Below are 25,812 nucleotides of genomic sequence, written 5' to 3' on the forward strand. Positions count from 1 at the left end.
AGACTGAAATGAGTATGTGTACAAAATAAGAGCCAGAGGTTGGAGACTATACTCTGTGAATCTACACAGAGTCAGTGGTATAAACCTGCAGGGTTAAAGACATTTAGGCTGTGGGTTTAGTGGGCTCTTCCTCCAGCAGTGGTTTGCACAGCTCTGGGTCATGAGCGCTCTGAAAGAGAAAAAACAGAACATTTGGAAAGTAAATATCACAATAAAATAACACACGACTACATAAACTGGACTGGTTGAAGAACATAGAGGATACTCTACAGGAAAGACCAGAGTCGACTCTACTTTCTGAGGAGACTGAGGTCCTTCAGTGTCTCCTGGATAATGTTGAGGATGTTCTTTGAGTCTGTGGTGGCCAGTGAACTCTTCCTACTGACATGAGCCACAGAACACCACAGGAGCTCATTCCTGCCTGTTGCTATCAGACTTTATAACTCCTCCCACTGAGTGTTGGTCACTCTTAACACTCTTTTATAATCTGTTTGTAACCATTTACCTCTGTCACATTGGGAATACTTGTGAAATATTTGGTTTATATGCATCTTACATCTTATTTTATATATTACTTCTTATTCTATTTGTATGTGACTCGTTCCTTGAAGGATTAATAAGGTATTCTGATTCTACCTGGCTCTGTTCCTTCCCTCTGCGTCTCAGAGACTTGATTCCCAACACGGTGGCGCTGATGACGACACAGAGCTCCAGGACCGACAACACGATCAGCACGCCACTGATGCCTCTCAGGAGCATCTGACGGGACACAAACAGCAGAGTTTCCTTTAAAGTACGTGAACATATTTGTCTTTGATAGAGGTTTAATAAAGATCAGAACAAATCCATCTGCTACTGCAAACATTATTTTTGTCTCCAGCCTAGTTCCACTTCTTAGATCCAGTCATAAACATTAATAATATTCCATGAAGCCTACCATACTGGTTAGCTGCTCCTGAACAGAGTCTCCCCAAAACAATCTACAAATATCAGCTCAGACTAATGCAACCGTGCTTCTTTTGTCCAATCAACATAAAAACACTGGATCAATATATCGACTAAAGGCAGCTCTGGAGACGGTGATCGTGGATTTCTAAAAACAATATCTGTAAAATAACTTGCACACTTACGATAACCATCGCTCTTCCCTCCTCGCATTTCTGAATCATGAGCTGCTTCTCAGCAGACGAGCTCGGTGTTTTAGAGCGACGGCCCCAGGAATCATAATTATGATAATTACGATTATCATCCCTGCAATCCCACCACACATATATATTGTCCAGTTCAATGAAGTAGAACACAATGGCTGTCATGGCAAAGGCGACTCCTACCAGATTCAGAATCACGCTGGTCAACACCTAAAACACAAGACTTGTCAATTTATTTACAGTCAGGGAATAAATAAGTCTCTGCAGAGCTAACTGCTGGTATTCATTTTAGGAACTCCCTGCAACATTACCTGTAGAGTTGCCGTAATTACTCACCAGACATGGACTGGGGTACTTCTCAGACACAATGCACATGATGCCAAAGAGAATGAACTACAAAAATAAAAGATAAAGATATTAATATATCATTTAAGATCCATGCTTTCACACAAACACTGCAGAGGCTTATGAGTAAACAGGTTTATTGCTGGTTACAAGACAAGAGAAACTTTATTTTAAAAATAAGGAAAAAAGTAATCTAATCCAGCATCAGCTCTCTTACCAAGGCTCCGAGCCAATAAGGATACCCAATTTTGTCAATTTGCCATGAAGCTCGGGTGCAGCTGAGGAGGACTCCAAAGCCGATATTGAGCAACCCAACCATAATCTGCAGAGCCCGTGAAAGAGGAAGCACAAGAGGAACAACAAGTGTTTTCAAGAAATTGTCCTCAATAAAAGAACGAAGCTCTGAGACAGTTACAGGACTGTGACCGTGTAAAAACTATGTTCTAAAACAAAGACGTGTGACCTGAAGCACTGAAGGTTGTAACTCACCCCCAGCACTGACTGAGACATTCCCTGGATCCTCCTCAGCTGAGGAGACACCGAGCAGCACACTGGGCTGTAGCAAAGGCTCTTCAGGATCTGGCACAGAGGAGGCCAAGGACTTTGGGGGTCAGAGGTCAGAGTGAACACAGTGACCCCATCAGCCTTGCTCATGCTCACAGACATCCTGCCTGCTCCTGCTGGAGGCTGAAAGAGATCAGACAGCTTGTAAATCTCTTTCCAAAAGATGAGGGATGCGTTTGCTGGTGTGAATGTGCAGGATATCGAATAAGATCCTTTTATTTAGCGTCTACACTTCACAAGCCACCGATTGGCAAGTGTAAAGAAGCAGAAGTACTCTCACATGTCAGTTCATTAGGTACAGTAGTGAAGACATTCTAATATAGTAGTCCTGCTCTAAATCTTCTCTCCATGAAGGATCTGGTATTCAAGTTAGTTTGTTCCTGTTATTGTGGCATTGTAGTCAGTGGGCGTGGCTAAACAGCAGATACACTTTAGTGTTTCAATTCAACCCAGTTTAGTTTTTACAGCACCACAAACTACATCCAACCTGATAACAACTGAGCATTAGAACAAGTCATGAAGGAGAATTTAGAGCAGGACTGTTATAGTAGAATTCATTCATTATCACTGGTAGCTAAAGGCCTGTTCTGACCTCACATTAACACACGTCCTGTGCAACTGATGTGCAAGTGTGCAGCTAACATCAGGGTGGAGATAAATAAATAAATAAATAAATAAATAACTTGTGCTATTGTCTTAAACTTGTAATATGGGCAACTCTGTTCACACTACACATCCTCCATGATTTGACCCCAAGACCACATCTGATACTGATTTTGTGCCAATATTAGATAGATAGATAGATAGATAGATAGATAGATAGATAGATAGATAGATAGATAGATACTTTATTGATCCTGAAGGAAATTCAAGCATCCAGTAGCAGTAAAATACATTGAACATACAATACAAAAACTATATAAAAAAATAGAAAGTAACTCGAAATAAAATGTTTTATACAACTATAAACTATGTTCGTCACATTTTGTACATATTATATATACTGAATATATATATTATTCTGTAACTGTAAGTGCACTTTCAAACTTCAGCATTTGTTTTTATTATCTATGCCTGCTTTGTATGCCTTTTTTTTCCAGCCATTTTCAATTTCAGTAAACTTGACTATGGGAAACTCAAAATAATTCAAATGTACCTGTGCTGTAATGTACGGAAGAGCATTGCATTCACTGGATTAAAATTTTTTTTATTATTATTTATAAACTTGAGGGTTTGTTCACTGCACTTCATATTTCCTGCTCTATGCTGTGTGTGCGCATGCTCGGTGCAAAAAAACAAAAAACAAAACATACACCATAATGCGAGCGCCACTGCCACCTACTGTAGTGGATGTGCAATTACACTTTATTCTTGTACGGCAAATAAAAGAGCATGTTCCCCGGGGGGCGCGCCCCACTATTTGAGAAGCCCTGCCTTAGCTGTACTCCTTGAGGGTCTAGGACAGGGGTGGGCAAGTACGTTTTCTCCGAGCAACTGAATGGCGGGCCAAAACATCACATCAATCAGAAACATGTTTTTTTCCACTTAACAAAACATTTCCCCCTTATCTATAGGATACTATTATATCTTGTACAAAAAAAGTAATTTTAAGAAAGTCACTCGTTTTAACATTTTAAGAGAATGACTTTCTTAAATTACTTACTACTCCATCCCGAGGGACATCATCGCTTTTGTTCGTGACCCTCTCATTGTCCGAAATGCAGATTTATCCTCCCTGGCCAAAAAAAAAAGAAACCATCCCCTCGTTGGATGAGGCCGCATTTCAGCTGGAGCTTATTGATTTCCAAACAATCTCTCTGGTTTGCGATGCGCTCAAAAGTGCGCAATCCGTGGATGACTTTTGGATGCTCAGATGAGTGCAGATGGATCAGGAAACTCGCCTTTATGTGCTGACGATGTTTCCCTCCACCTATATGCGAGTCGACCTTCTTCTATGAATGCCATAAGACGCACGAGAGGAACCGGCCTGACGCACAAAAATCTGGAGAACTACTTGAGGGTTAAAGTCGCATCCATATCTCCTGACATCAGGGGTCGCTTTAACCGAATATTAAAATATGAAGGCAATCTGTCAATTTGGTGGCGAGTTAGCATATTAACTGGCTCTTGTCTCTCTTGGTTAGTAGTGTAATAGTCGGTTATGAGTCGGTTAAGTGTTGTTTCTCTGCCGGTCGAGTGAGTGGCTGCTGACTCGGTTAAGCGGGGATCCACGAGCACCGGTTATGAGTCGGTTAAGTTTCGTTTCTCTGCTATTGTGCGTAGTGAGTGAGTGTCTGAGTGCCTTAGTTTGTTAGTGGTCAAGCCGGGTAGTAGCCTACGTTTGTCAATCAAACATGGTAGGACTCAACTGATTTTCAATGTCATGTGGCGGGCCAGATATTATTGGAGGCGGGACAATTTTGGCCCGCGGGCCGCCAGTTGCCGACCACTGGTCTAGGGTTTCTAACAGGTGCCGTGCAGTTCCCTGAGTCACTACTGAACCAGATTGGATGCATTTCAAATGCATGAATTTGTATCCATGAAGCATCCCGTGTTGGTTCAACTGCTCCTGCAGGAAGAGAGCGACATCCACCGTCAGACTGGGCTTTCCGCCTGAACAGTCCTAAAGACTTGAGATGCCTGCGCAGTGTTGACATACTAATATTAATACCATCCTCATTTTTAAGAAACATTAATATTTCCCAGAGTCTCAAACCGAGTAGGAAGTAATAGCAGATTAGCTGCGATAGCCCCGTCATTGCTACTGAGAGAGGATTTACAGACGTTTCCTTTTACTTTATCTTATCTCGTAATTTCGAGATCCTGATCTCATAATTATGAGATCTTTTCTCGTAATTACGAGATAAGGTGTCAATTTTTTTTTTATCCAGTGAGTGCAATGCTCTTCCGTAGTAATGTACCTGTGCTGTGTTGTTATGTACTAAATGAACTCTATTCTATTCTATTCTATTCTATTCTGTTCTATTCTATTCTATTCTATTCTATTCTATTCTATTCTATTCTTGTTCCAAAACATCATCCCCAGCAAGAATATCCAGTTTAACAGAACCACAAACTAAATCCTCCAACATGGTCATCAATTACCACCTTTCTGACAACAACTCAACATTACAGCGGCCAAGGAGCTCATCATTAACGCAGGACTGTTGTATTTAAAGTGTTTACTTTAGCTTTTAAAGTTATAAACACTAAACATCGTCTTCTTCGCTCTCTGCCTGCTCTCACACTCACACCGCAGCAGTGAGCTCAGTGCTGCCCCCGCTGGCCGGAAGCTACATCACAAAAACGTCTCGAGGATATTTCATTCTTAACATTTTAAATGACTTTAACATAAATAATATTAATAATATTTTTAATATCTGAAGCAGCTTGTATCGTTTCTTGTTAAATGCGACAGTATTACAGTTTTTTTCAATTGCTTACACACAACTCCTTTATGTAGCACACACTTTCTAAAACCTTTGACTCAAACTTCACAACTCTACATCAATTCAGCAAAACCATACACTAATTCTCAGCCTTGACACAGTTTTCAATTTAGCTTTTAACTTTTTGCAATTCAATACACACAATTCTCTACCTAACACACAAAAATCTATCAGGAAGTAACTTGATTTCCTATTTCAAACACAACCAATGAAAATGCCACACTTAGTCATCAGTGCCTCAGACTCCATCCTCATGTGTGCAAACAATAATTGCTTTACTGAACACCAACCAATCACTGCCTGATATAGGCCTATAAATAGGCCAAAGGTCAAGTAACCTGTCTTGAACAATGGATAACGTCAATGCAGAGAGAGACAGGGGAGTCAGAGGAGGACACAGAGGACGGCGAGGAGTTCGAGTTCGTGGAGGACACTTTGGAAGAGGAGCAGTAAGAGGAAGAGGACACTTTGGAAGAGGAGCAGGAAGAGGAAGAGGGAGAGGAAGAGGAGGACTTGGAGGAGTAAGGGAAAGGGAGGAACCAAGGAGAGTAGTCCCTGATGAGATTATAGCATGTGATGTAGATGAAATATTGTGGCCAGATCCAGCCCGGAGGAGAGATGGACCCTAAATACACACCCAACTAGTTCTCTCTTTCTCTGTCTCTCTCTCTTTCTCTCTCTCTCTCTCTCTCTCTCTCTCTCTCTCACACACACACACACACACACTTTTGTCATGCATTACTGTAAATCTCTATTTTTTTGGTTGATGTACCACCATATGTGGTGGTTGGTGTACATGCTTTGTTTTTTCCTTTGTGCTGTACAAAACTGAATTCACTACAGCAACTGATTTATTCAGAAAAATAAACATGTTTGGTTCCAATATTGATTGGATTGATTTATTTTTGCATATTACTGTATTTTCACTCTTATATGGCAATATTTTAAAAAAAATCCATAAAAACAAAAGAGCTTTAGATTTAGAGTAACAGTGTGTACATGATAGACATAAGTTTATAATACTATGGAAAATGTGTTTATGATGTGAGACAAATGTTTGCTTTTGAGATATGTGTACAATATTTTGAACGCTGTGTTTGATTTTGCAAGATAGGGGTCACTTTTTGCATTTCATTTGAGCAATTATTGAATTTGTGTGTAGAGCTTTGAAAAAAACAGATAGAGCTTTGAAAATGTGTGTAAGCAATTGAAAAAAACTGTAAAATATTATTCGACATAAATGTTGTTGCGGTGTCATTTAAAGCCACTAGAGGCAGCACTGAGCAGCTGACCGCGAGGAAACTTAGCGACATCATAGATCTTTACTTTTATATTTTACAGTTTTTTCTGATGGCTTAAACACTTACATTGATTCTTATAGCACAATTTCTAAAACTATTAATATTTATCACAAAACCTTTCACCGAGTTTGCAAAACTGAAAGCACAAACGCTGCTTTGCACTTAGTTTGCAATTTCGTAACAAACACTTTGTGTATGTGTAAATACAATTTACTGCACAGCACTCTTTTTGCAAAACTGTAAACACTGCTCACTGCTTTACACTCAATTTCCAGATGATCTACACACTCCTGTCAAAACTATACATATTTATGGCTATTATTTACACAATTTTGCCAACTGTCAGGCCACATTGTCACATGTGAAAACTATTATCTATAATTATTTGACTTTGCAATCAGCCTGAGCACTATAAATAAGCCACAGGTAAGCCTTTTGTGTGGAGAACAATGGAAGGAGAAAGAAGAGTAAGAGGAGTGAGAGTAAGAGGAGGGCGAGGAAGAGGACGTGGAGGTGAAGAAGCAGGAGGACGAGGACGTGGACAAGGAAATGAATTTGGAGGAAGAGGAGGAGGAGGTGCAGAAGCAAGAGGGAGAGGAGGACAGCAAGGACGCGGAGGAGCACTTAGAGGAAGAGGACAACGAGGTGTGCTTAGAGGAAGAGGACGAGGAGGTGTGCTTAGAGGAAGAGGACGAGGAGGTGCAGAAGCACAAGGAGAAAGAGGAGAGGAAGGGCAAGGAGTACGAGTAAGAAATAGAATCACTGATGTCATCAGAGCTACAATAGTGGACCATGTCATAAACCATGGCATGAGCCTAAGGGAAGCTGGCCAACGGGTTCAACCCAACCTGAGCCGCTACACTGTAGCAGGCATCATAAGAACATTTCGAAATGAGAATCGGTTAGTACAGTATCTTCTTCATACTAAGTTTTACATTATGTATACTGTAATACAGTAGTGTCATATTCTTTTGAGAAACAATACTGTACATTTACTGTAAAAATACTGATATTGTTACTTTGTAGAATTGTTAGACGACCTGTAGCTGGGGGCAGAAGAAGACTATTCACGGCTGAACAAGAGACCTACATAGTGAATATGGTGTTGGCAAACAACTCAATAAGGCTACGAGAAATACAGCAGCACATACTAGAGGATGACACAACATTCGAGGACATAAATAATGTGAGCATCTCTGCATTATCTCGCTTACTGGCACGCAACCAAATAAAGATGAAGCAGATCTATAGGGTCCCATTTCAAAGAAACAGTGAACGTGTAAAACAACTGCGGTATGAATTTGTGCAGGTAAGCTTATCATTGGTACTGAATCTGGAAGTGCATACTGTGTGCTGTGCATGGGCCCGCTGTGCTGCATTTGTTTTGTCTTTTCCAGAGAGTGATGGAGCTAGAGGCAGATGCCATGGGTCATGAGCTGATTTTTGTGGATGAGGCAGGCTTTAACCTCAGCAAAACAAGAAGACGGGGAAGGAACATTATTGGACAACGTGCCATAATCAATGTCCCAGGACAGCGTGGTGGAAACATTACCATGTGTGCAGCCATCAGCCAAAACGGTGTTGTTCACCATCATGCAAATCTGGGCCCATACAACACTGCACACATTCTTACATTCCTGGACACCCTGCATGAAATATTCACTCTCATTCAGAGACCAGAGCAGACCAGGTATGTCGTCATATGGGACAATGTTAGTTTCCATCACGCTGTTCTGGTCCGCAACTGGTTTATCGATCACCCGCTCTTCATTGCGGTCTACCTCCCCCCTTACTCTCCATTCCTGAATCCAATTGAAGAGTTCTTCTCTTCTTGGCGCTGGAAGGTCTATGACCGTCGCCCCCATCAGCGCATAGCCCTTCTAGAGGCAATGGAGGAGGCATGCGTAGACATTGACCAGGTATCATGTCAGGCCTGGATACGACACTCGAGGAGATATTATCCCCGCTGCCTAGCAATGGAAGACATTGCATGTGATGTTGATGAAATTTTGTGGCCAGACCCCGTAAGAAGACAAGACTGATTTTTTTTTTCCTCAGTGATATTCTCCATTATATGTTTTTTTTTGTGCCTTGACTTGAAAAACACACTTTATGTTTACGTATTTTGATGTGTGTAAATAAATATCCATACACTTTGACCCCTGTGTGTTACTGTATAAGGTACTGAAAACCGATATGCCCTGCACACAGGATAAGCAAAAGCCAAATGAGTTTTTCATTGTTACTGCCAGTGTGCAGTGGCTGCTTTGTGTGCTTACTGATATTATGGCTTGTGTGCACCATCGGATACAAAAATACTATTTTTGAAAGAGTGTGAACAGTTTAGCAAAAAGTGTTTATGCAATTAGTGCAAAAACGTGCTTTTGCAAGTAATCTAATGTGTTTTGCTATTTGGGTGAAAGGTTTTGTGATTTGTGTGTAGAGTTTTGCAAAAAAAGCCAAAAGTTTAAAAAATTGCATCTAAGCTATCAGAAAAAACTGTAATCTAAATGTCTCGCTCTCTTTAAACATGTCAAACATTCACCGTTTATCTCCCAAAACAGTTAAAGTATCTTCCAGCGAGTTTGAACGCACACATCATTGATTCACGAACAAACCTATGATTATTTAATTTAATTCGGTAGCGTTACAAACAGAGTGAAACCTTTAAAAATATACTTACTTGTCAAATCGATTGAATTATTTAGAACTGTCAGAATCCACCGTTAATCGAGCCTCTGTGTTTGGTTGCGCAGTTTTTATTTGAGTACCTGGTGGAACAGGAACAGAAACTGATTTCCCAGAAGTATCGGCCTCCATCAGGAAGCTGGAGACTTAACCCTTTACTGAATAAAAACAGGTGACACGATGGAATAATGAATTTGCTTTTTACTAAATGATTTACTTATTATCTTTCAGTAATTCTTATTTCACCACATGAGCATCTAAATCTAACACCTCCAAGAAAAAGGTCTGTTTTTATTTCTTTTATTTGACAAGTGTTGGAGGAAGTGCTCAGATCTTTTAGTTGAGGTAAAGTATTAATGAAAAAAAACACCTTAAAATGTTCATTTCACAGGAATGCATCTGTTGGAACCATTTGAACATGAAGCTGAACACATGCATTGAAACAGTATTTTTGCGTATGTGTTTTCTTTGTGGGTTAAAAATGAAAATGAATAAATTAAAACGAATCTTTTTTGTAATAAAAATGGAAAAGTGTTTATTATATTCTACTAATTTATAGGAATAAATGCTATGAAGTAGGATATGAAAGAAATAATCATGAACACACACTTTAATACTGTCCTCAGCTCCAGTACTTGATTGAATTGACACATCTCCATCAACTCATCAGTGCCAGTGGAACTGGTTTAAAGCTTCGTATGATATGGAAATATAAGCAGTAATGAGATATGCAACAGTCAATAGTGTTGATGCCTTTATTCAAGTTTTTAAGCTCAGCTCAAGATGCTAAAATAACAAAAACAGAATGCCACACACATCCATGAAGCTCCTTCTTAAACACAAGGAGCTCTGCAGACGATGACTGGACACAGTTAAAAAGAGACTGAAATGTGTATGTGTACAAAATAAGAGCCAGAGGTTGGAGACTATACTCTGTGAATCTACACAGAGTCAGTGGTATAAACCTGCAGGGTTAAAGACATTTAGGCTGTGGGTTTAGTGGGCTCTTCCTCCAGCAGTGGTTTGCACAGCTCTGGGTCATGAGCGCTCTGAAAGAGAAAAAACAGAACATTTGGAAAGTAAATATCACAATAAAATAACACACGACTACATAAACTGGACTGGTTGAAGAACACTGAGGCTACTCTACAGGAAGGACCAGAGTCGACTCTACTTTCTGAGGAGACTGAGGTCCTTCAGTGTCTGCTGGATAATGTTGAGGATGTTCTTTGAGTCTGTGGTGGCCAGTGAACTCTTCCTACTGACATGAACCACAGAACACCACAGGAGCTCATTCCTGCCTGTTGCTATCAGACTTTATAACTCCTCCCACTGAGTGTTGGTCACTCTTAACACTCTTTTATAATCTGTTTGTAACCATTTACCTCTGTCACATTGGGAATACTTGTGAAATATTTGGTTTATATGCATCTTACATCTTATTTTATATATTACTTCTTATTCTATTTGTATTTGACTCGTTCCTTGAAGGATTAATAAGGTATTCTGATTCTACCTGGCTCTGTTCCTTCCCTCTGCGTCTCAGAGACTTGATCCCCAACACGGTGGCGCTGATGACGACACAGAGCTCCAGGACCGACAACACCATCAGCACGCCATTGATGCTTCTCAGGAGCATCTGACGGGACACAAACAGCAGAGTTTCCTTTAAAGTACGTGAACATATTTGTCTTCGATAGAGGTTTAATAAAGATCAGAACAAATCCATCTGCTACTGCAAACATTATTTTGTCTCCAGCCTAGTTCCACTTCTTAGATCCAGTCATAAACATTAATAATATTCCATGAAGCCTACCATACTGGTTAGCTGCTCCTGAACAGAGTCTCCCCAAAACAATCTACAAATATCAGCTCAGACTAATGCAACCGTGCTTCTTTTGTCCAACCAACATAAAAACACTGGATCAATATATCGACTAAAGGCAGCTCTGGAGACGGTGATCGTGGATTTCTAAAAACAATATCTGTAAAATAACTTGCACACTTACCTTAACCATCTCTCTTCCCTCCTCACATTTCAGAATCATGAGCTGCTCCTCAGCAGACGGGCTCGGTGTTGTAGAGCGACGGCCCCAGTAATCATAATTATGATAATTACGATTATTATCCCTGCAATCCCACCACACATATATATCTCCCATGTCAAGGCTGTAGAGCACAATGGCTGTGATGGCAAAGCCGACTCCTACCAGATTCAGAATCACGTTGGTCAACACCTAAAACACAAGACTTGTCAATTTATTTACAGTCAGGGAATAAATAAGTCTCTGCAGAGCTAACTGCTGGTATTCATTTTAGGAACTCCCTGCAACATTACCTGTAGAGTTGCCGTAATTACTCACCAGACATGGACTGGGGTACTTCTCAGACACAATGCACATGATGCCAAAGAGTATGAACTACAAAAATAAAAGATACAAATATTAATATATCATTTAAGATCCATGCTTTCACACAAACACTGCAGAGAAAACAGGTTTATTCCTGGTTACAAGACAAGAGAAACTTTATTTTAAAAATAAGGAAAAAAGTAATCTAATCCAGCATCAGCTCTCTTACCAAGGCTCCGAGCCAATAAGGAAACCCCATTTCCCGAATTTGCCATGGATCTTGGGTGCAGCTGAGGAGGACTCCAAAGCCGATATTGAGCAACCCAACCATAATCTGCAGAGCCTGTGAAAGAGGAAGCACAAGAGGAACAACAAGTGTTTTCAAGAAATTGTCCTTAATAAAAGAACGAAGCTCTGAGACAGTTACAGGACTGTGACCGTGTAAAAACTATGTTCTAAAACAAAGACGTGTGACCTGAAGCACTGAAGGTTGTAACTCACCCCCAGCACTGACTGAGACATTCCCTGGATCCTCCTCAGCTGAGGAGACACCGAGCAGCACACTGGGCTGTAGCAAAGGCTCTTCAGGATCTGGCACAGAGGAGGCCAAGGACTTTGGGGGTCAGAGGTCAGAGTGAACACAGTGACCCCATCAGCCTTGCTCATGCTCACAGACATCCTGCCTGCTCCTGCTGGAGGCTGAAAGAGATCAGACAGCTTGTAAATCTCTTTCCAAAAGATGAGGGATGCGTTTGCTCGTGTGAATGTGCAGGATATCGAATAAGATCCTTTTATTTAGCGTCTACACTTCACAAGCCACTGATGGGCAAGTGTAAAGAAGCAGAAGTACTCTCACATGCCAGTTCATTAGGTACAGTAGTGAAGACATTCTAATATAATAGTCCTGCTCTAAATCTTCTCTCCATGAAGGATCTGGTATTCAGGTTCGTTTGTTCCTGTTATTGTGGCATTGTAGTCAGTGGGCGTGGCTAAACAGCAGATACACTTTAGTGTTTCAATTCAACCCAGTTTAGTTTTTACAGCACCACAAACTACATCCAACCTGATAACAACTGAGCATTAGAACAAGTCATGAAGGAGAATTTAGAGCAGGACTGTTATAGTAGAATTCATTCATTATCACTGGTAACTAAAGGCCTGTTCTGACCTCACATTAACACACGTCCTGTGCAACTGATGTGCAAGTGTGCAGCTAACATCAGGGTGGAGATAAATAAATAAATAAATAAATAAATAACTTGTGCTATTGTCTTAAACTTGTAATATGGGCAACTCTGTTCACACTACACATCCTCCATGATTTGACCCCAAGACCACATCTGATACTGATTTTGTGCCAATATTAGATAGATAGATAGATAGATAGATAGATAGATAGATAGATAGATAGGTAGGTAGATACTTTATTGATCCTGAAGGAAATTCAAGCATCCAGTAGCAGTAAAATACATTGAACATACAATACAAAAACTATATAAAAAAATAGAAAGTAACTCGAAATAAAATGTTTTATACAACTATAAACTATGTTCGTCACATTTTGTACATATTATATATACTGAATATATATATTATTCTGTAACTGTAAGTGCACTTTCAAACTTCAGCATTTGTTTTTATTATCTATGCCTGCTTTGTATGCCTTTTTTTTCCAGCCATTTTCAATTTCAGTAAACTTGACTATGGGAAACTCAAAATAATTCAAATGTACCTGTGCTGTAATGTACGGAAGAGCATTGCATTCACTGGATTAAAATTTTTTTTATTATTATTTATAAACTTGAGGGTTTGTTCACTGCACTTCATATTTCCTGCTCTATGCTGTGTGTGCGCATGCTCGGTGCAAAAAAACAAAAAACAAAACATACACCATAATGCGAGCGCCACTGCCACCTACTGTAGTGGATGTGCAATTACACTTTATTCTTGTACGGCAAATAAAAGAGCATGTTCCCCGGGGGGCGCGCCCCACTATTTGAGAAGCCCTGCCTTAGCTGTACTCCTTGAGGGTCTAGGACAGGGGTGGGCAAGTACGTTTTCTCCGAGCAACTGAATGGCGGGCCAAAACATCACATCAATCAGAAACATGTTTTTTTCCACTTAACAAAACATTTCCCCCTTATCTATAGGATACTATTATATCTTGTACAAAAAAAGTAATTTTAAGAAAGTCACTCGTTTTAACATTTTAAGAGAATGACTTTCTTAAATTACTTACTACTCCATCCCGAGGGACATCATCGCTTTTGTTCGTGACCCTCTCATTGTCCGAAATGCAGATTTATCCTCCCTGGCCAAAAAAAAAAGAAACCATCCCCTCGTTGGATGAGGCCGCATTTCAGCTGGAGCTTATTGATTTCCAAACAATCTCTCTGGTTTGCGATGCGCTCAAAAGTGCGCAATCCGTGGATGACTTTTGGATGCTCAGATGAGTGCAGATGGATCAGGAAACTCGCCTTTATGTGCTGACGATGTTTCCCTCCACCTATATGCGAGTCGACCTTCTTCTATGAATGCCATAAGACGCACGAGAGGAACCGGCCTGACGCACAAAAATCTGGAGAACTACTTGAGGGTTAAAGTCGCATCCATATCTCCTGACATCAGGGGTCGCTTTAACCGAATATTAAAATATGAAGGCAATCTGTCAATTTGGTGGCGAGTTAGCATATTAACTGGCTCTTGTCTCTCTTGGTTAGTAGTGTAATAGTCGGTTATGAGTCGGTTAAGTGTTGTTTCTCTGCCGGTCGAGTGAGTGGCTGCTGACTCGGTTAAGCGGGGATCCACGAGCACCGGTTATGAGTCGGTTAAGTTTCGTTTCTCTGCTATTGTGCGTAGTGAGTGAGTGTCTGAGTGCCTTAGTTTGTTAGTGGTCAAGCCGGGTAGTAGCCTACGTTTGTCAATCAAACATGGTAGGACTCAACTGATTTTCAATGTCATGTGGCGGGCCAGATATTATTGGAGGCGGGACAATTTTGGCCCGCGGGCCGCCAGTTGCCGACCACTGGTCTAGGGTTTCTAACAGGTGCCGTGCAGTTCCCTGAGTCACTACTGAACCAGATTGGATGCATTTCAAATGCATGAATTTGTATCCATGAAGCATCCCGTGTTGGTTCAACTGCTCCTGCAGGAAGAGAGCGACATCCACCGTCAGACTGGGCTTTCCGCCTGAACAGTCCTAAAGACTTGAGATGCCTGCGCAGTGTTGACATACTAATATTAATACCATCCTCATTTTTAAGAAACATTAATATTTCCCAGAGTCTCAAACCGAGTAGGAAGTAATAGCAGATTAGCTGCGATAGCCCCGTCATTGCTACTGAGAGAGGATTTACAGACGTTTCCTTTTTCTTTATCTTATCTCGTAATTTCGAGATCCTGATCTCATAATTATGAGATCTTTTCTCGTAATTACGAGATAAGGTGTCAAAAAAAATATTTTATCCAGTGAGTGCAATGCTCTTCCGTAGTAATGTACCTGTGCTGTGTTGTAATGTACTAAATGAACTCTATTCTATTCTATTCTATTCTATTCTATTCTATTCTATTCTTGTTCCAAAGCATCATCCCCAGCAAGAATATCCAGTTTAACAGCACCACAAACTAAATCCTCCAACATGGTCATCAATTACCACCTTTCTGACAACAACTCAACATTACAGCGGCCAAGGAGCTCATCATTAACGCAGGACTGTTGTATTTAAAGTGTTTACTTTAGCTTTTAAAGTTATAAACACTAAACATCGTCTTCTTCGCTCTCTGCCTGCTCTCACACTCACACCGCAGCAGTGAACTCAGTGCTGCCCCCGCTGGCCGGAAGCTACATCACAAAAACGTCTCGAGGATATTTCATTCTTAACATTTAAAATGACTTTAACATAAATAATATTAATAATATTTTTAATATCTGAAGCAGCTTGTATCGTTTCTTGTTAAATGCGACAGTATTAAAATATTATTCGACATAAGTGTTGTTGCGGTGTCATTTAAAGCCACTAGAGGCAGCACTGAGCAGCTGACAGCGAAGAAAACCAGCGACATCATAGATCTTTACTTTTATATGTTAATCTAAATGTCTCGCTCTCTTTAAACATGTCAAACATTCACCGTTTAGCTCCCAAAACAGTTAAAGTATCTTCCAGCGAGTTTGAACGCACACATCACTGATTCACGAACAAACCTGTGATTATTTTATTTAATTCGGTAGCGCTACAAACAGAGTGAAACCTTTAAAAATATAAAAAATATATACTTACTTGTCAAATCGATTGAATTATTTAGAACTGTCAGAATCCACCGTTAATCGAGCCTGTGTGTTTGGATGCGCAGTTTTTATTTGGATAACGGGAAGAACAGGATCAGAAACTGATTTCCCAGAAGTTCCGGCCTCCATCAGGAAGCTGGAGACTTAACCCTTTACTGAATAAAAACAGGTGACACGATGGAATAATGAATTTGCTTTTTACTAAATGATTTACTTATTATCTGTCAGTAAATTCTTATTTCACCACATGAGCATCTAAATCTAACACCTCCAAGAAAAAAGTCTATTTTTATTTATTTTTTATTTGACAAGTGTTGGAGGAAGTGCTCAGATCTTTAGGTAAAGTATTAATGCCACATTCTTTTCTAACAAATCAGTTTCTCTTAAATTAAAAGTCCATGCTCTTATACATTATGACAGAAAGTTCAGATGTTCACAGGTTTAACAGCAAGATATGTTTGTCCCTGATGACGACACTCCTGAAGCTCCAGGACTGTGATAGTTCATTCAAGATTCAAGGTGTGGTGGTTAGGACAGATGCCTCACAGCCAGAAGGTTCTGGATTTTAATCCATGGGCCAACTGGTTCCTTTCTGTGAGTAGTTTGCAGGGTCACACTCTGATAACTCTGGTCCTGTTAATGTATGAACATATTTGTCTTTGATGAAGGTTTAATAAAGATCTGTAGAACTGAGATATTTTTTAACTATTTGTTTAATCTAGAGCTGTGCATCACATTTTCTACGACCATCACCATGTGTCTCAGGTCTGATTTATGGTTTATGAAGATACCCCACCACCAGCTGACAGACTAAACACTGTTCTGCCACGGATGAGGCTACCCGAGCTCACTGACAACGTCCCGCCGGAGGAGTTGCGTGCAGATGTTAACTCTGAGAGAAACAAACGGTATGTGTTTGGATTAAACCCTGCACAGCTGCCAGAGATAGAAGCCAAAATACAGGAGGGTTCAGTGTTCTGCAGCTCAAGAAAACACATGTAAACACATGTAACACCAGCAAATTAAGAAAAAGGTTCTCTTCAGTTTGACAACACATGCGATGCAAATACTCACAACACCAGGAAATACTGGCCAACAGAAACATGCTGCACACCGCACAAACTGTATGACAAAAAAATATATATAATGTTTCCTGGGGTTCTAAGAAGTGATGAAAAGGCTCTGCAGTGCCGTCTGAACTGACAAGCTAATAAAAGGCAGAAGGCTTTATAAGGAATCATGCAATCAGGAAACAAACAAAAAAATGAATAACAAGCACATCCCAGCAGGTTCAACACTTTCTGAGCTCCCCTGGAAACATTTCTGTTTTTGCTGGTGTTGACACTTTATTTGAGCCAAAGGAATCTATCTATCCATCTGCAGCTTTTGAAACTTAACATATCAGCTTAATTTTGCTTGGTATTAGGTGTGAGTTTGTTAACTTGGTTCAGTTTGTTAACTTATTTAAGGAGGGTCGCGGGGGCAACTGGAGCCTATCCCAGGTGACATTGGACGAGAGGCAGGGTAACACCCTGGACAGGTCTCCAGTCTATCGCATTGCTAACACAGAGAGACACTCACACCTACGGCCAATTTAGAATCACCAATGAACCTAACCAGCATGTCTTTGGACGGTGGGAGGAAGCTGGAGAACCTGGAGAGAACCCACGCAGAGAGAACCCTGTGAATTTGCATCCCAGTCGGCCTGGATTCGAACCCAGAACCTTCTTCTAACCACCCACACACCTGCAGTTGATTTATACACGTCTAAATTATTTTATATTACAGAAAATATCAGAGAAATCATTTGAATTCGTTGTATATGCTCAGTCACTGAAATGAAAGATGAGGCTTCAGATTAATGAGGAGATCAAATTTATTTCTGTCACACGTCAAAGACTGTTACAGTGGACATTGGTGAGGACAGGATCAGTTCTGGATTACATTACTGCTTCATTTGAGAGTGTTTGGGGATTTTATATTAATGCACCAGACCAACATTCTGAACCTACCACCAGTTCAAACTGATGACAGTCTGAATGAGGTCAAAGCCAGGGAAGTCCATGGCGATGACACCGAAGCACGGTCTGGGCTGATTGGGGAAAAACTGCCTCAGGTACTGATTGAGCCAGGGGTTCACCTTCTCAGCCACTCGCTTTGGAGTCAGAAACATTCCCCAGAAAGTACCGAAGCCAGTGCCGCTCGTGTAGGTCACAACAGCGTTGTCACCTCCACAGGCCTCAGTGGCTCGGTTCAGCTGTTTGATTATTTTGTTGTCTTTCTCTTTAACGTTGCTAACCTCATTGCTGCCTTTCAAGCTGGTATCGATGAAGGGAATTCCCAGCGTGAAGGTGCTTTTCTGCACAAAGACAATTTTCCCCCTGACCTGACCCATGTTGGGCATGCCAGACTTCACCCACACATTCTGGTCGTTGACAATCAGACTCTGCACCATTTCATTCACAATGTCCTTCTCAAAGGACTCTGGTTGCACCCTAATGAGCACGGCCTCGGTCTTAAACTCAGACAGGAAAGCTCTAACTGTGTCTAGAACGTCCTTGAAAGTGCTGTGCTGGTACATCACGCCGCGCATGACGTAGAGGGTGTTACCGAGTCCAAACACTTTCAGATCCAGGAAACGGATCCCGGCCCTCAGCTGGTTCATCAGGGACATGGACTGGGTTTCTAAATCTGGGCCTCCATACAGAGCCATGCTGTCATGAGTACCAGGGATGGTGACGAGGGAGAGGGTGCGGAAGTCCTGGACGCCTGCCATCCACGGGATGTTGTAGGACCCCGGGAGCAGGACGTTGTCCTTGTCATTGAAATACAGGTCTTTACCGTGACACAGCAAGCTGATGAGTCAGAAGAATTGAGCAATTAAAGCAATTCCACCGAGCTGCAGAAAAAGTACTATTCATTCATGTATTTTGCTTTCACATTACACTTACGTGACAGACAGCAGGAGACTGTGGAAAAGCAGACACTTGTGACCAGCCCTCATTCTTGCAGAAGTCTGACAATCTAGCAAATAGTTTGTAAAAGAAATATTTTGCGTTTATCACCACAAAGTCCCTCATTTTGAATGAAACTCATGCACAGATCCAAGCTATCCAAGCTGTTTGTACATTTTCAGCTAAAACAAAACCATTTTCTACTTTACCTTCAAGCCAGGACAGTTTCACCGCTCCAGTGGTCAGAATGTAGGCAGCGCAATAGAAAATCCTAAATTTATATTACTCGGTTATCAGAAAAATCTTAGGTGTGGACTACAAATATCACTCATAGATTGGCCTTGATATGGGGAAATCAAACATATTTGTACATGCTGTACAGTTTGCGGTGTTTGAGAAGGCGGCTCCTTTAATGGAAACAATACATTGAATTAGATTAGAATTGATTTCTACCAAGAATGCAAGCAGCCACACCTGTGCAACATGAGAAGATAATGACTTCCAAAATGTGTGGCGACGGTGTTTGCCAAAAACTTTGAGCAAAACCTAATCGCTTCATTAAAACTGGACAGAACTAGGTTGTCATGCATCTAAAGTCACAAACTGGGCAGAAATAAGGTTTCAAGGTTTTTACTGTCAATCAAAAACATAGAAAACAAAAGAAAACAAGATGGATAAATAATAAATTTAACAAGATCAATAAACTAAACTGAAGACAGTCTGAAGAAAGAATAGAAACAGCACTACAGTTGGTATAAGGTGGGTATTAATAAATAAATAAATATATGTGAAACAGTACAGATATTGTCCATAAGAATTTATTGCACATGTGCTTAAAATATATGTTGATAAGTATAATTATTTTGTCATACATTAAAAACATGTAATTAATTACATAGACACATATTTTATTCATGATTCAACAATACTTTATTGATATTTCTGGATGAGGCGCAATAATCATTTTATCAAAACCAGTGCATCATGCTTGACAGATCAAATGTTGTGTATGTAAAAATAAGTACAAAATGTAGACTCAAACGTAAAGGTGTAAAAAAAAAGTAGATATATAATTTTAATTTTCTCAAAATATCAATTAAAGTTCATTACTTTACTCCAAGATTCGGAACTTTATTGCAAAAGTTTGAGTTGCTGTTTCACTAACAACCGAAGGGTGGCAGCATCACGGGGACGCAGCGCCAGCTCTGCCGGAAGTGACAGAAGAAGAAGACGGAAAAAAGAAGAAGAGGCAAAGATGGCTGACAAAGGCAGCGCCGAGGATACCAAAGTTGATGAAAATGTTGCTGCCGGAGGCTCCACGATAGTCGTTACCGTCAAAGCCCCAGGAGGAAAAGAGGAAATTAATATTTCAGAGGATTCTTCTGTCGCTGAGGTTCGCTACCGGACGTTTTCTCTCGAATCCACTGTACGAGCCGAAGATAGCTAGCTTTAGCATAGGATGCGTGACGTAAACACTGCTCTCTTGTTTAATCGTAATTTTCAGTTAAATTTTTAATTTATTTAACAGTAATTACCCTTCCTGTATTTATTGCTGGCTAAGTCGGTAATGTCCGATTTGTAAACGTCTCAACTAACCGTGCGTATGTTAAAAGTATTCTGTCGTAAAGCAGTTCGTTCAGGGAAAATTTAAAAACGCAAATCATTTACCCGTAAATCACCATCAGGGTTGAATATTTAAAAGTAATTTCAAGGTCTGACAAATATGTACTATTTATCCGCAATAATTAAGTACTTTGTCGCGGTGAAAGCAGCGTTTAGGGAGACAGATGAGAACAACAATGAAGTTAGTGTAGCTGAGGTACCGGTTACGCTGCAGTTGTGAAATATCGCGATATTTTTACATGACACCATTAGTGTTTACTCAAGTACTGCATCTAGTAAAAAAAAAAAAAACACACTTTACTGTCTCAGGTGCCATTTTACTTCAGGAGTGTTTGCTCTTGCTTTTTCTCAGAAACTACTTATCTGACACTATGGTCCACTTTTTAGATTGGCTGGTTGCCGATAGGTAAACTTATATCTGGGTGTAGTGCTGTTGACCTGAATTAATGTGCAAACCTAGTGTTGATAATCCTCACCCACGCGTTGATAGTGATCCGTGGAACTATTTACTGAGTGTTTACACTGTAAACTGGTGACGTAACTCTAACCTTATAACTTTCTTTTGGGCTTCTGGATCAAAAAGTCTCCTTTCTCTCTCAGCCACTTACCTCCAAGATTACATTGTGTGTGTGCCACGGACAAATGGCAGTTTAATTGGCTGTGAGAAAACAACCAGTATTCCCACGCAGGAATATTATTGTTTGTCTGTGTCTGTGGTCATTTAACTTTATAGATGAATTTGCTCCATGTGTGCAAAGGAGAAACTAAAATACTGAAGGTTTTAGAAAGTTTCACCACTGCAGCTCTTAAAAAAGGGATCTGAACGTTTGGGATTTCCCGAGGTGGTAGTGAGAGATCATCATTCCGTAGACAAAGGGCTGCACCCAAACAACAACAACAAACACTGAACGTTTTAAAAGAAGAGAAAAATTTCCTGGAGACAGCGTCAAGGAGAAACATCTTCCAGAGAGGGTTAGGGAGTTTATGGCAGCGTTGGATGACCAGAACATTTCTGGAGTAGAGAACACAAGGTACCAGCTACCCTCTCCACACTACATTAACTTTGACTGAAAGATTTATTGGACTGAATCCAGTCAACTCTAGGAGAAGACAAGGAAAGACTTTATGACGCTACAGGAGACCAACTCTAGGACATTTAGGATCAGATCAGGACTGGGCTAATACTCAATATTAAAAGATCTGATCGGGAGGGAAAACTTGATCGGGGGAATCCCTGAACTTATTGATATTTTAGTGGAAAAATCACAAATGTTGAACTAATTAAATTGTACCAACGTTGTAATCTCCTCTTCTTTCCTTCGTCCAGTTCAAACAGGAAATATCCAAAAAGTTCAAGGCCAATCAGGACCAGCTGGTCTTGATATTTGCTGGAAAGGTTCTGAAGGACGGGGACTCTTTAAAGCAGCATGGCATCAAAGATGGGCTCACCGTCCATCTTGTCATCAAGGCCGCCCCAAAGTAAGTGCAACGTATGAGGCATGTGCAGTTTGAGGGGCAGAACTCGAGCCTCTTTTGTTTTATTGAAAGACGGTTGCTTTCTCTCCTAAGATCAACGGGTGGCGCCGCACCTCAGGCTACCTCCACTTCTGAAACATCTCAAGAGAACCCCAGCCGGCCCAGCCCCGCTGTAGCAGACAGCACAAGCCAGACACCGACACAACCTGCAAGTGCAGCGGGTAAGAAATTATATATTATCTGTTATATAAATAGATTTTTTTTATGAGCAAATGAAGTGAGAAGATCACGATTAGAAGTCACCAACGCCAAATTCTCACTAGCATAAGAATTTCAAGTGACGTCAAGTAGAACTCAACACAAATCCACACAGAAAAAAGTCTCTGATTGACTCAGAATCTCTCCACAACTTCTCACAAATAAATTCCGTCACATAGAAGTTCCACATCAACCTGTAGGAATCTGATCTTCAGCCTACCTCCTCAGGTGGACTCGGTGACCTGTCCAGCCTGCTGGGTCTGGGCAGCGGTTCGTCCAGCTTCATGGAGATGCAGCAGCAGGTGCAGAGGCAGCTGATGTCCAACCCGCAGATGATGTCCCAGGTCATGGGGAACCCGCTCGTCCAGAACATGATGTCCAACCCGGAGCTGATGAGGCAGATGGTCGCAGGCAGTCCTCACATGCAGCAGCTGCTGGATCGAAACCCAGAAGCTGCCGGCATGTTTAACAACCCTGAGCTCATGAGACAGGTCAGAGCAGACGATCCCAAGTGGAAGAGTTTGTTGTGTTCTGTAGATGAGATGTTGAAGTTCACACCTGTGATTGAATGTCAGTAGTAGTAGTAGCAGCTGAAACCAGCTTCTCTTGTTCGTAGGCCACCTCAGCTCCCCTCTGTTTGTGTTATATGAATCCTCTCTCACCATGACAGACTGTAGAGTTGCAGAGGAACCAGAGCCTCTAATGCTTTACGGACAATGTATGCAGGGATACCAGTTTATTTTATTCACGTGCGCACCATACTTCTACAGGGTTTAGATTTGTGTCCTGTTCTTTGTCGAGCAGATGCAGAATCCTGAAACGCTGTCGACGCTGACCAACCCCAGAGTCATGCAGGCCCTCGTACAGATCCAGCAGGGACTGCAGACCTTACAGACAGAAGCCCCAGGATTCATGTCCAGGTACCAGCTGCACACGTCATGAAAAGAAAACGTTAGTCGATCATCTGAACCAGCTCAAGTTTGTGGATTTGTAACGTGTTCCCCTCGTCTTTAGGATGTCTCCCGGAGGTCTCACAGTCCCTCCAATCACAGGGGGCATCATCCCTCCTGCGATCCCTCCTGTGACCCCTCCTGCTCCGGCTACGGCGTCCGGATCAAGCCAATCGCAGCAGCAGCTCATGCAGCAGATGTTACAGATGTTTTCGGGCAGAGGCTCATCAGTATGTTACATCTAATTGTCTTAATTTGTGTCGTGTTTTCTGATTGTCAAGCTGCTGCAAAATGTGAACTCACTGCTGCAAAATAGCAGTACAATATTAGAAACGAGTAAAATACGGTAAAGTGGAACGCAGCGATAGAAGGAGAACAGTAACTAAATTCATTCAAAGTGAAGATTTAGAGGCTCAAGCTCTCATGTGTCCATTTCATTTAATTTCTATAAATGCTCCTCATTGTCTCTGTGTTTGCCTTCGAGGAGTGGAAACACTTCCCTCATCTCAACAGTCTGTTCTGCATCAAACGGCGTGAAAGAGGATAACCAATCATGTCTCCTCCTCCCCTTCTAGCTCCAGACGCCGGAGGTTCGGTTCCAGCAGCAGCTCGACCAGCTGAACGCCATGGGCTTCATCAACCGTGAAGCCAACCTGCAGGCGCTCATCGCCACAGGAGGGGATGTGAACGCCGCCATCGAGAGGCTGCTGGCCTAACTAACTGTTCAACCCTGGATCTGAGGATGGAACAGCGACAAAACAAAATAGCCTAGTCCTCCATTCACACGGAAGTCTGACCAGATCTCAGGTCTTCAGTCACTTCAGCCAATCTAGAAGGAGGAGGACTGATGCCAGTTTCAGTCTCCGACACATTTAGATCCTGCCTTGAACGACGCCATAACCATCATTAATACTGTGTTCCTCCGGCTAGAAGCTGCCACAAGTGGGTCCTGACATCGCTTGGCGGCTTCACGATATCACCAACGTTCATTCGTAACTTAACAGAATTTAATTTGGATCGTATTCTGGTGGTTCTCTCGTGAGTTTAGAGTCGGGGCGTTCTCGCAGTTGAAGCATGAGCCAGAATACACAATAACGCCACGAAAATAGATCGACCAGAAAGAAAGTAAAGAAAGTGAGCCATGGGCACGGTGATGGTAGAGCATAGACAGGTTATTTATATGCGCAGCCTTTATCATTCACACCGTCCTTCACATTCTTATTTCCAACATCACAGAGGTTGTGACAGATGGGAAGGTGATGATTGGTTTGAGACCAACATGTGGCCGTGTCATGAGTCTCGATGAAATCACAGGAAGAGTTTATGAGTCTATATCATCTGACAAAGTGACCCTCTTCTTCTTATCAATATCTGTGTTCTGAACCTGACATTAACCCTCACTGCTATTAATTTCTGACTTTATTTAAGAACTCAAACAACGTTTAACACTTTGTATTTTCTTCCCTTGTCACTGTTATTTCTTAGTCCTTTGTCTTGTTTGTGCCTTTATGGTTTCAGGAGGAGGAGTAAGCGAACCTTAGTTTGTTTTTTAAGGCTGGGACCAAAGCTGCGACATTCTCGATTAGGGTTCTTCAATAGTGCAATACAAAAAGTGGAAGAGGACAACCAGAGAACTATTTACCCGGGGAGGTGTCCCTTTTAATTTCTCTGGTTTTATCACAGCATTGATAGACTGTGCATACACCATATTTTCTTTATCTGTTAATATAACCGTTGCAAAATGATCTGTGAAATCTATTGTATGTATGTCTGCCTATTGGGGAATATATAAAGTTTTTAATCTAATAAATTATTTGCATGTACGGCTAAAAGAAATAAAAAAAAAAGAAAGTACTCTTGACAGTGGAGTTTAAACCTTCATTAAAAATGTTCAATTAGGCCTTATTTGCTGCTTCCGGTGACGTCTGAAAAGTCCAACTTGTATATTACTGCACCTCTGAAAGCTAAATAAAAGTTTATTTAATTCCTTTTTTCACGCTGTTTTTCTGTGTCGTAGAAGGAACTGAAAATATCCACGTTACGTATACAGTAGCACTAGACCTCTAGACAGAAGAATGACCCAAAACATCAGCAGATTATCAGACAAGTCCTTAAAGTAGACACCATCAAGCAAAAGAAGCAGAATATTATACTTGTGTCTGTTTATTCATTAAAATGAGCCAATATTACATATCTGTGAGGTTCTAAGGTCAGTTTCCAGTATCTGCTGTGACCTCCTTGTAACTAAATGTTTCTGGTAACTGCTGATCAGTCGTCTACAGCAGCTTGGAGGAATTTTAGCCCATTCCTCAGAACAGAACCACTTCAGTTCTGACATTTTTACACATTAAATGATCCATTTATTGTCTTATAAATTAAGTGTCTTAATTTATACGGTTAAAACACATAAAATGGTTTTA

General features: G+C 41.0%; 3 protein-coding genes across 3 annotated transcripts; 1 reads left to right on the forward strand and 2 right to left on the reverse strand.

Moving 5' to 3' along the window:
• Window positions 1-31: 31 nt before the first annotated feature.
• Window positions 32-16,313, reverse strand: LOC311496563 (uncharacterized protein). The gene is made up of 14 exons (XM_084556450.1): window positions 16,124-16,313; window positions 12,348-12,545; window positions 12,076-12,189; window positions 11,859-11,915; window positions 11,505-11,732; window positions 11,012-11,134; window positions 10,525-10,544; window positions 3,214-3,218; window positions 1,983-2,269; window positions 1,711-1,815; window positions 1,485-1,541; window positions 1,131-1,358; window positions 637-786; window positions 32-169 (listed from the first exon to the last, which is right to left on the reverse strand). Exons 2-14 carry the CDS (start codon window positions 12,522-12,524, stop codon window positions 104-106), a joined length of 1,617 nt encoding a protein of 538 aa, XP_084412576.1. The 5' UTR covers window positions 12,525-12,545; window positions 16,124-16,313; the 3' UTR covers window positions 32-103.
• Window positions 16,314-17,995: 1,682 nt separating this feature from the next.
• LOC311496601 (1-phosphatidylinositol phosphodiesterase-like) lies at window positions 17,996-19,459 on the reverse strand. Its single transcript, XM_084556491.1, has 2 exons — window positions 19,083-19,459; window positions 17,996-18,986 (listed from the first exon to the last, which is right to left on the reverse strand). Exons 1-2 carry the CDS (start codon window positions 19,133-19,135, stop codon window positions 18,140-18,142), a joined length of 900 nt encoding a protein of 299 aa, XP_084412617.1. The 5' UTR covers window positions 19,136-19,459; the 3' UTR covers window positions 17,996-18,139.
• An 814-nt stretch (window positions 19,460-20,273) lies between these two features.
• LOC311497286 (ubiquilin-4-like) lies at window positions 20,274-25,383 on the forward strand. The gene is made up of 7 exons (XM_084557530.1): window positions 20,274-20,478; window positions 22,036-22,187; window positions 22,278-22,405; window positions 22,671-22,933; window positions 23,247-23,362; window positions 23,457-23,622; window positions 23,968-25,383. The coding sequence occupies exons 1-7, from the start codon at window positions 20,341-20,343 to the stop codon at window positions 24,106-24,108; spliced, it is 1,104 nt and encodes a 367-aa protein (XP_084413656.1). The 5' UTR covers window positions 20,274-20,340; the 3' UTR covers window positions 24,109-25,383.
• The last annotated feature ends 429 nt before the right edge of the window (window positions 25,384-25,812 follow it).

Source organism: Chelon labrosus, assembly GCF_963514085.1.
Source record: "Chelon labrosus genome assembly, chromosome: 12".
Taxonomy (NCBI): domain Eukaryota; kingdom Metazoa; phylum Chordata; class Actinopteri; order Mugiliformes; family Mugilidae; genus Chelon; species Chelon labrosus.

Coding starts and splice junctions, on each gene's coding strand:
- LOC311496563 (XM_084556450.1), bottom strand. CDS start 12,524: ATGTCTGTGAGCATGAGCAAGGCTGATGGGGTCACTGTGTTCACTCTG. Junction 11,733..11,858: donor AGTACCCCAGTCCATGTCTG/GTGAGTAATTAC, acceptor CTTGTGTTTTAG/GTGTTGACCAACGTGATTCT. Junction 10,545..11,011: donor GAGGGAAGGAACAGAGCCAG/GTAGAATCAGAA, acceptor TTTCTCTTTCAG/AGCGCTCATGACCCAGAGCT.
- LOC311496601 (XM_084556491.1), bottom strand. CDS start 19,135: ATGAGGGCTGGTCACAAGTGTCTGCTTTTCCACAGTCTCCTGCTGTCT. Junction 18,987..19,082: donor AGTCTCCTGCTGTCTGTCAC/GTAAGTGTAATG, acceptor CTGACTCATCAG/CTTGCTGTGTCACGGTAAAG.
- LOC311497286 (XM_084557530.1), top strand. CDS start 20,341: ATGGCTGACAAAGGCAGCGCCGAGGATACCAAAGTTGATGAAAATGTT. Junction 20,479..22,035: donor AGGATTCTTCTGTCGCTGAG/GTTCGCTACCGG, acceptor TCCTTCGTCCAG/TTCAAACAGGAAATATCCAA. Junction 23,623..23,967: donor TTTCGGGCAGAGGCTCATCA/GTATGTTACATC, acceptor CTCCCCTTCTAG/CTCCAGACGCCGGAGGTTCG.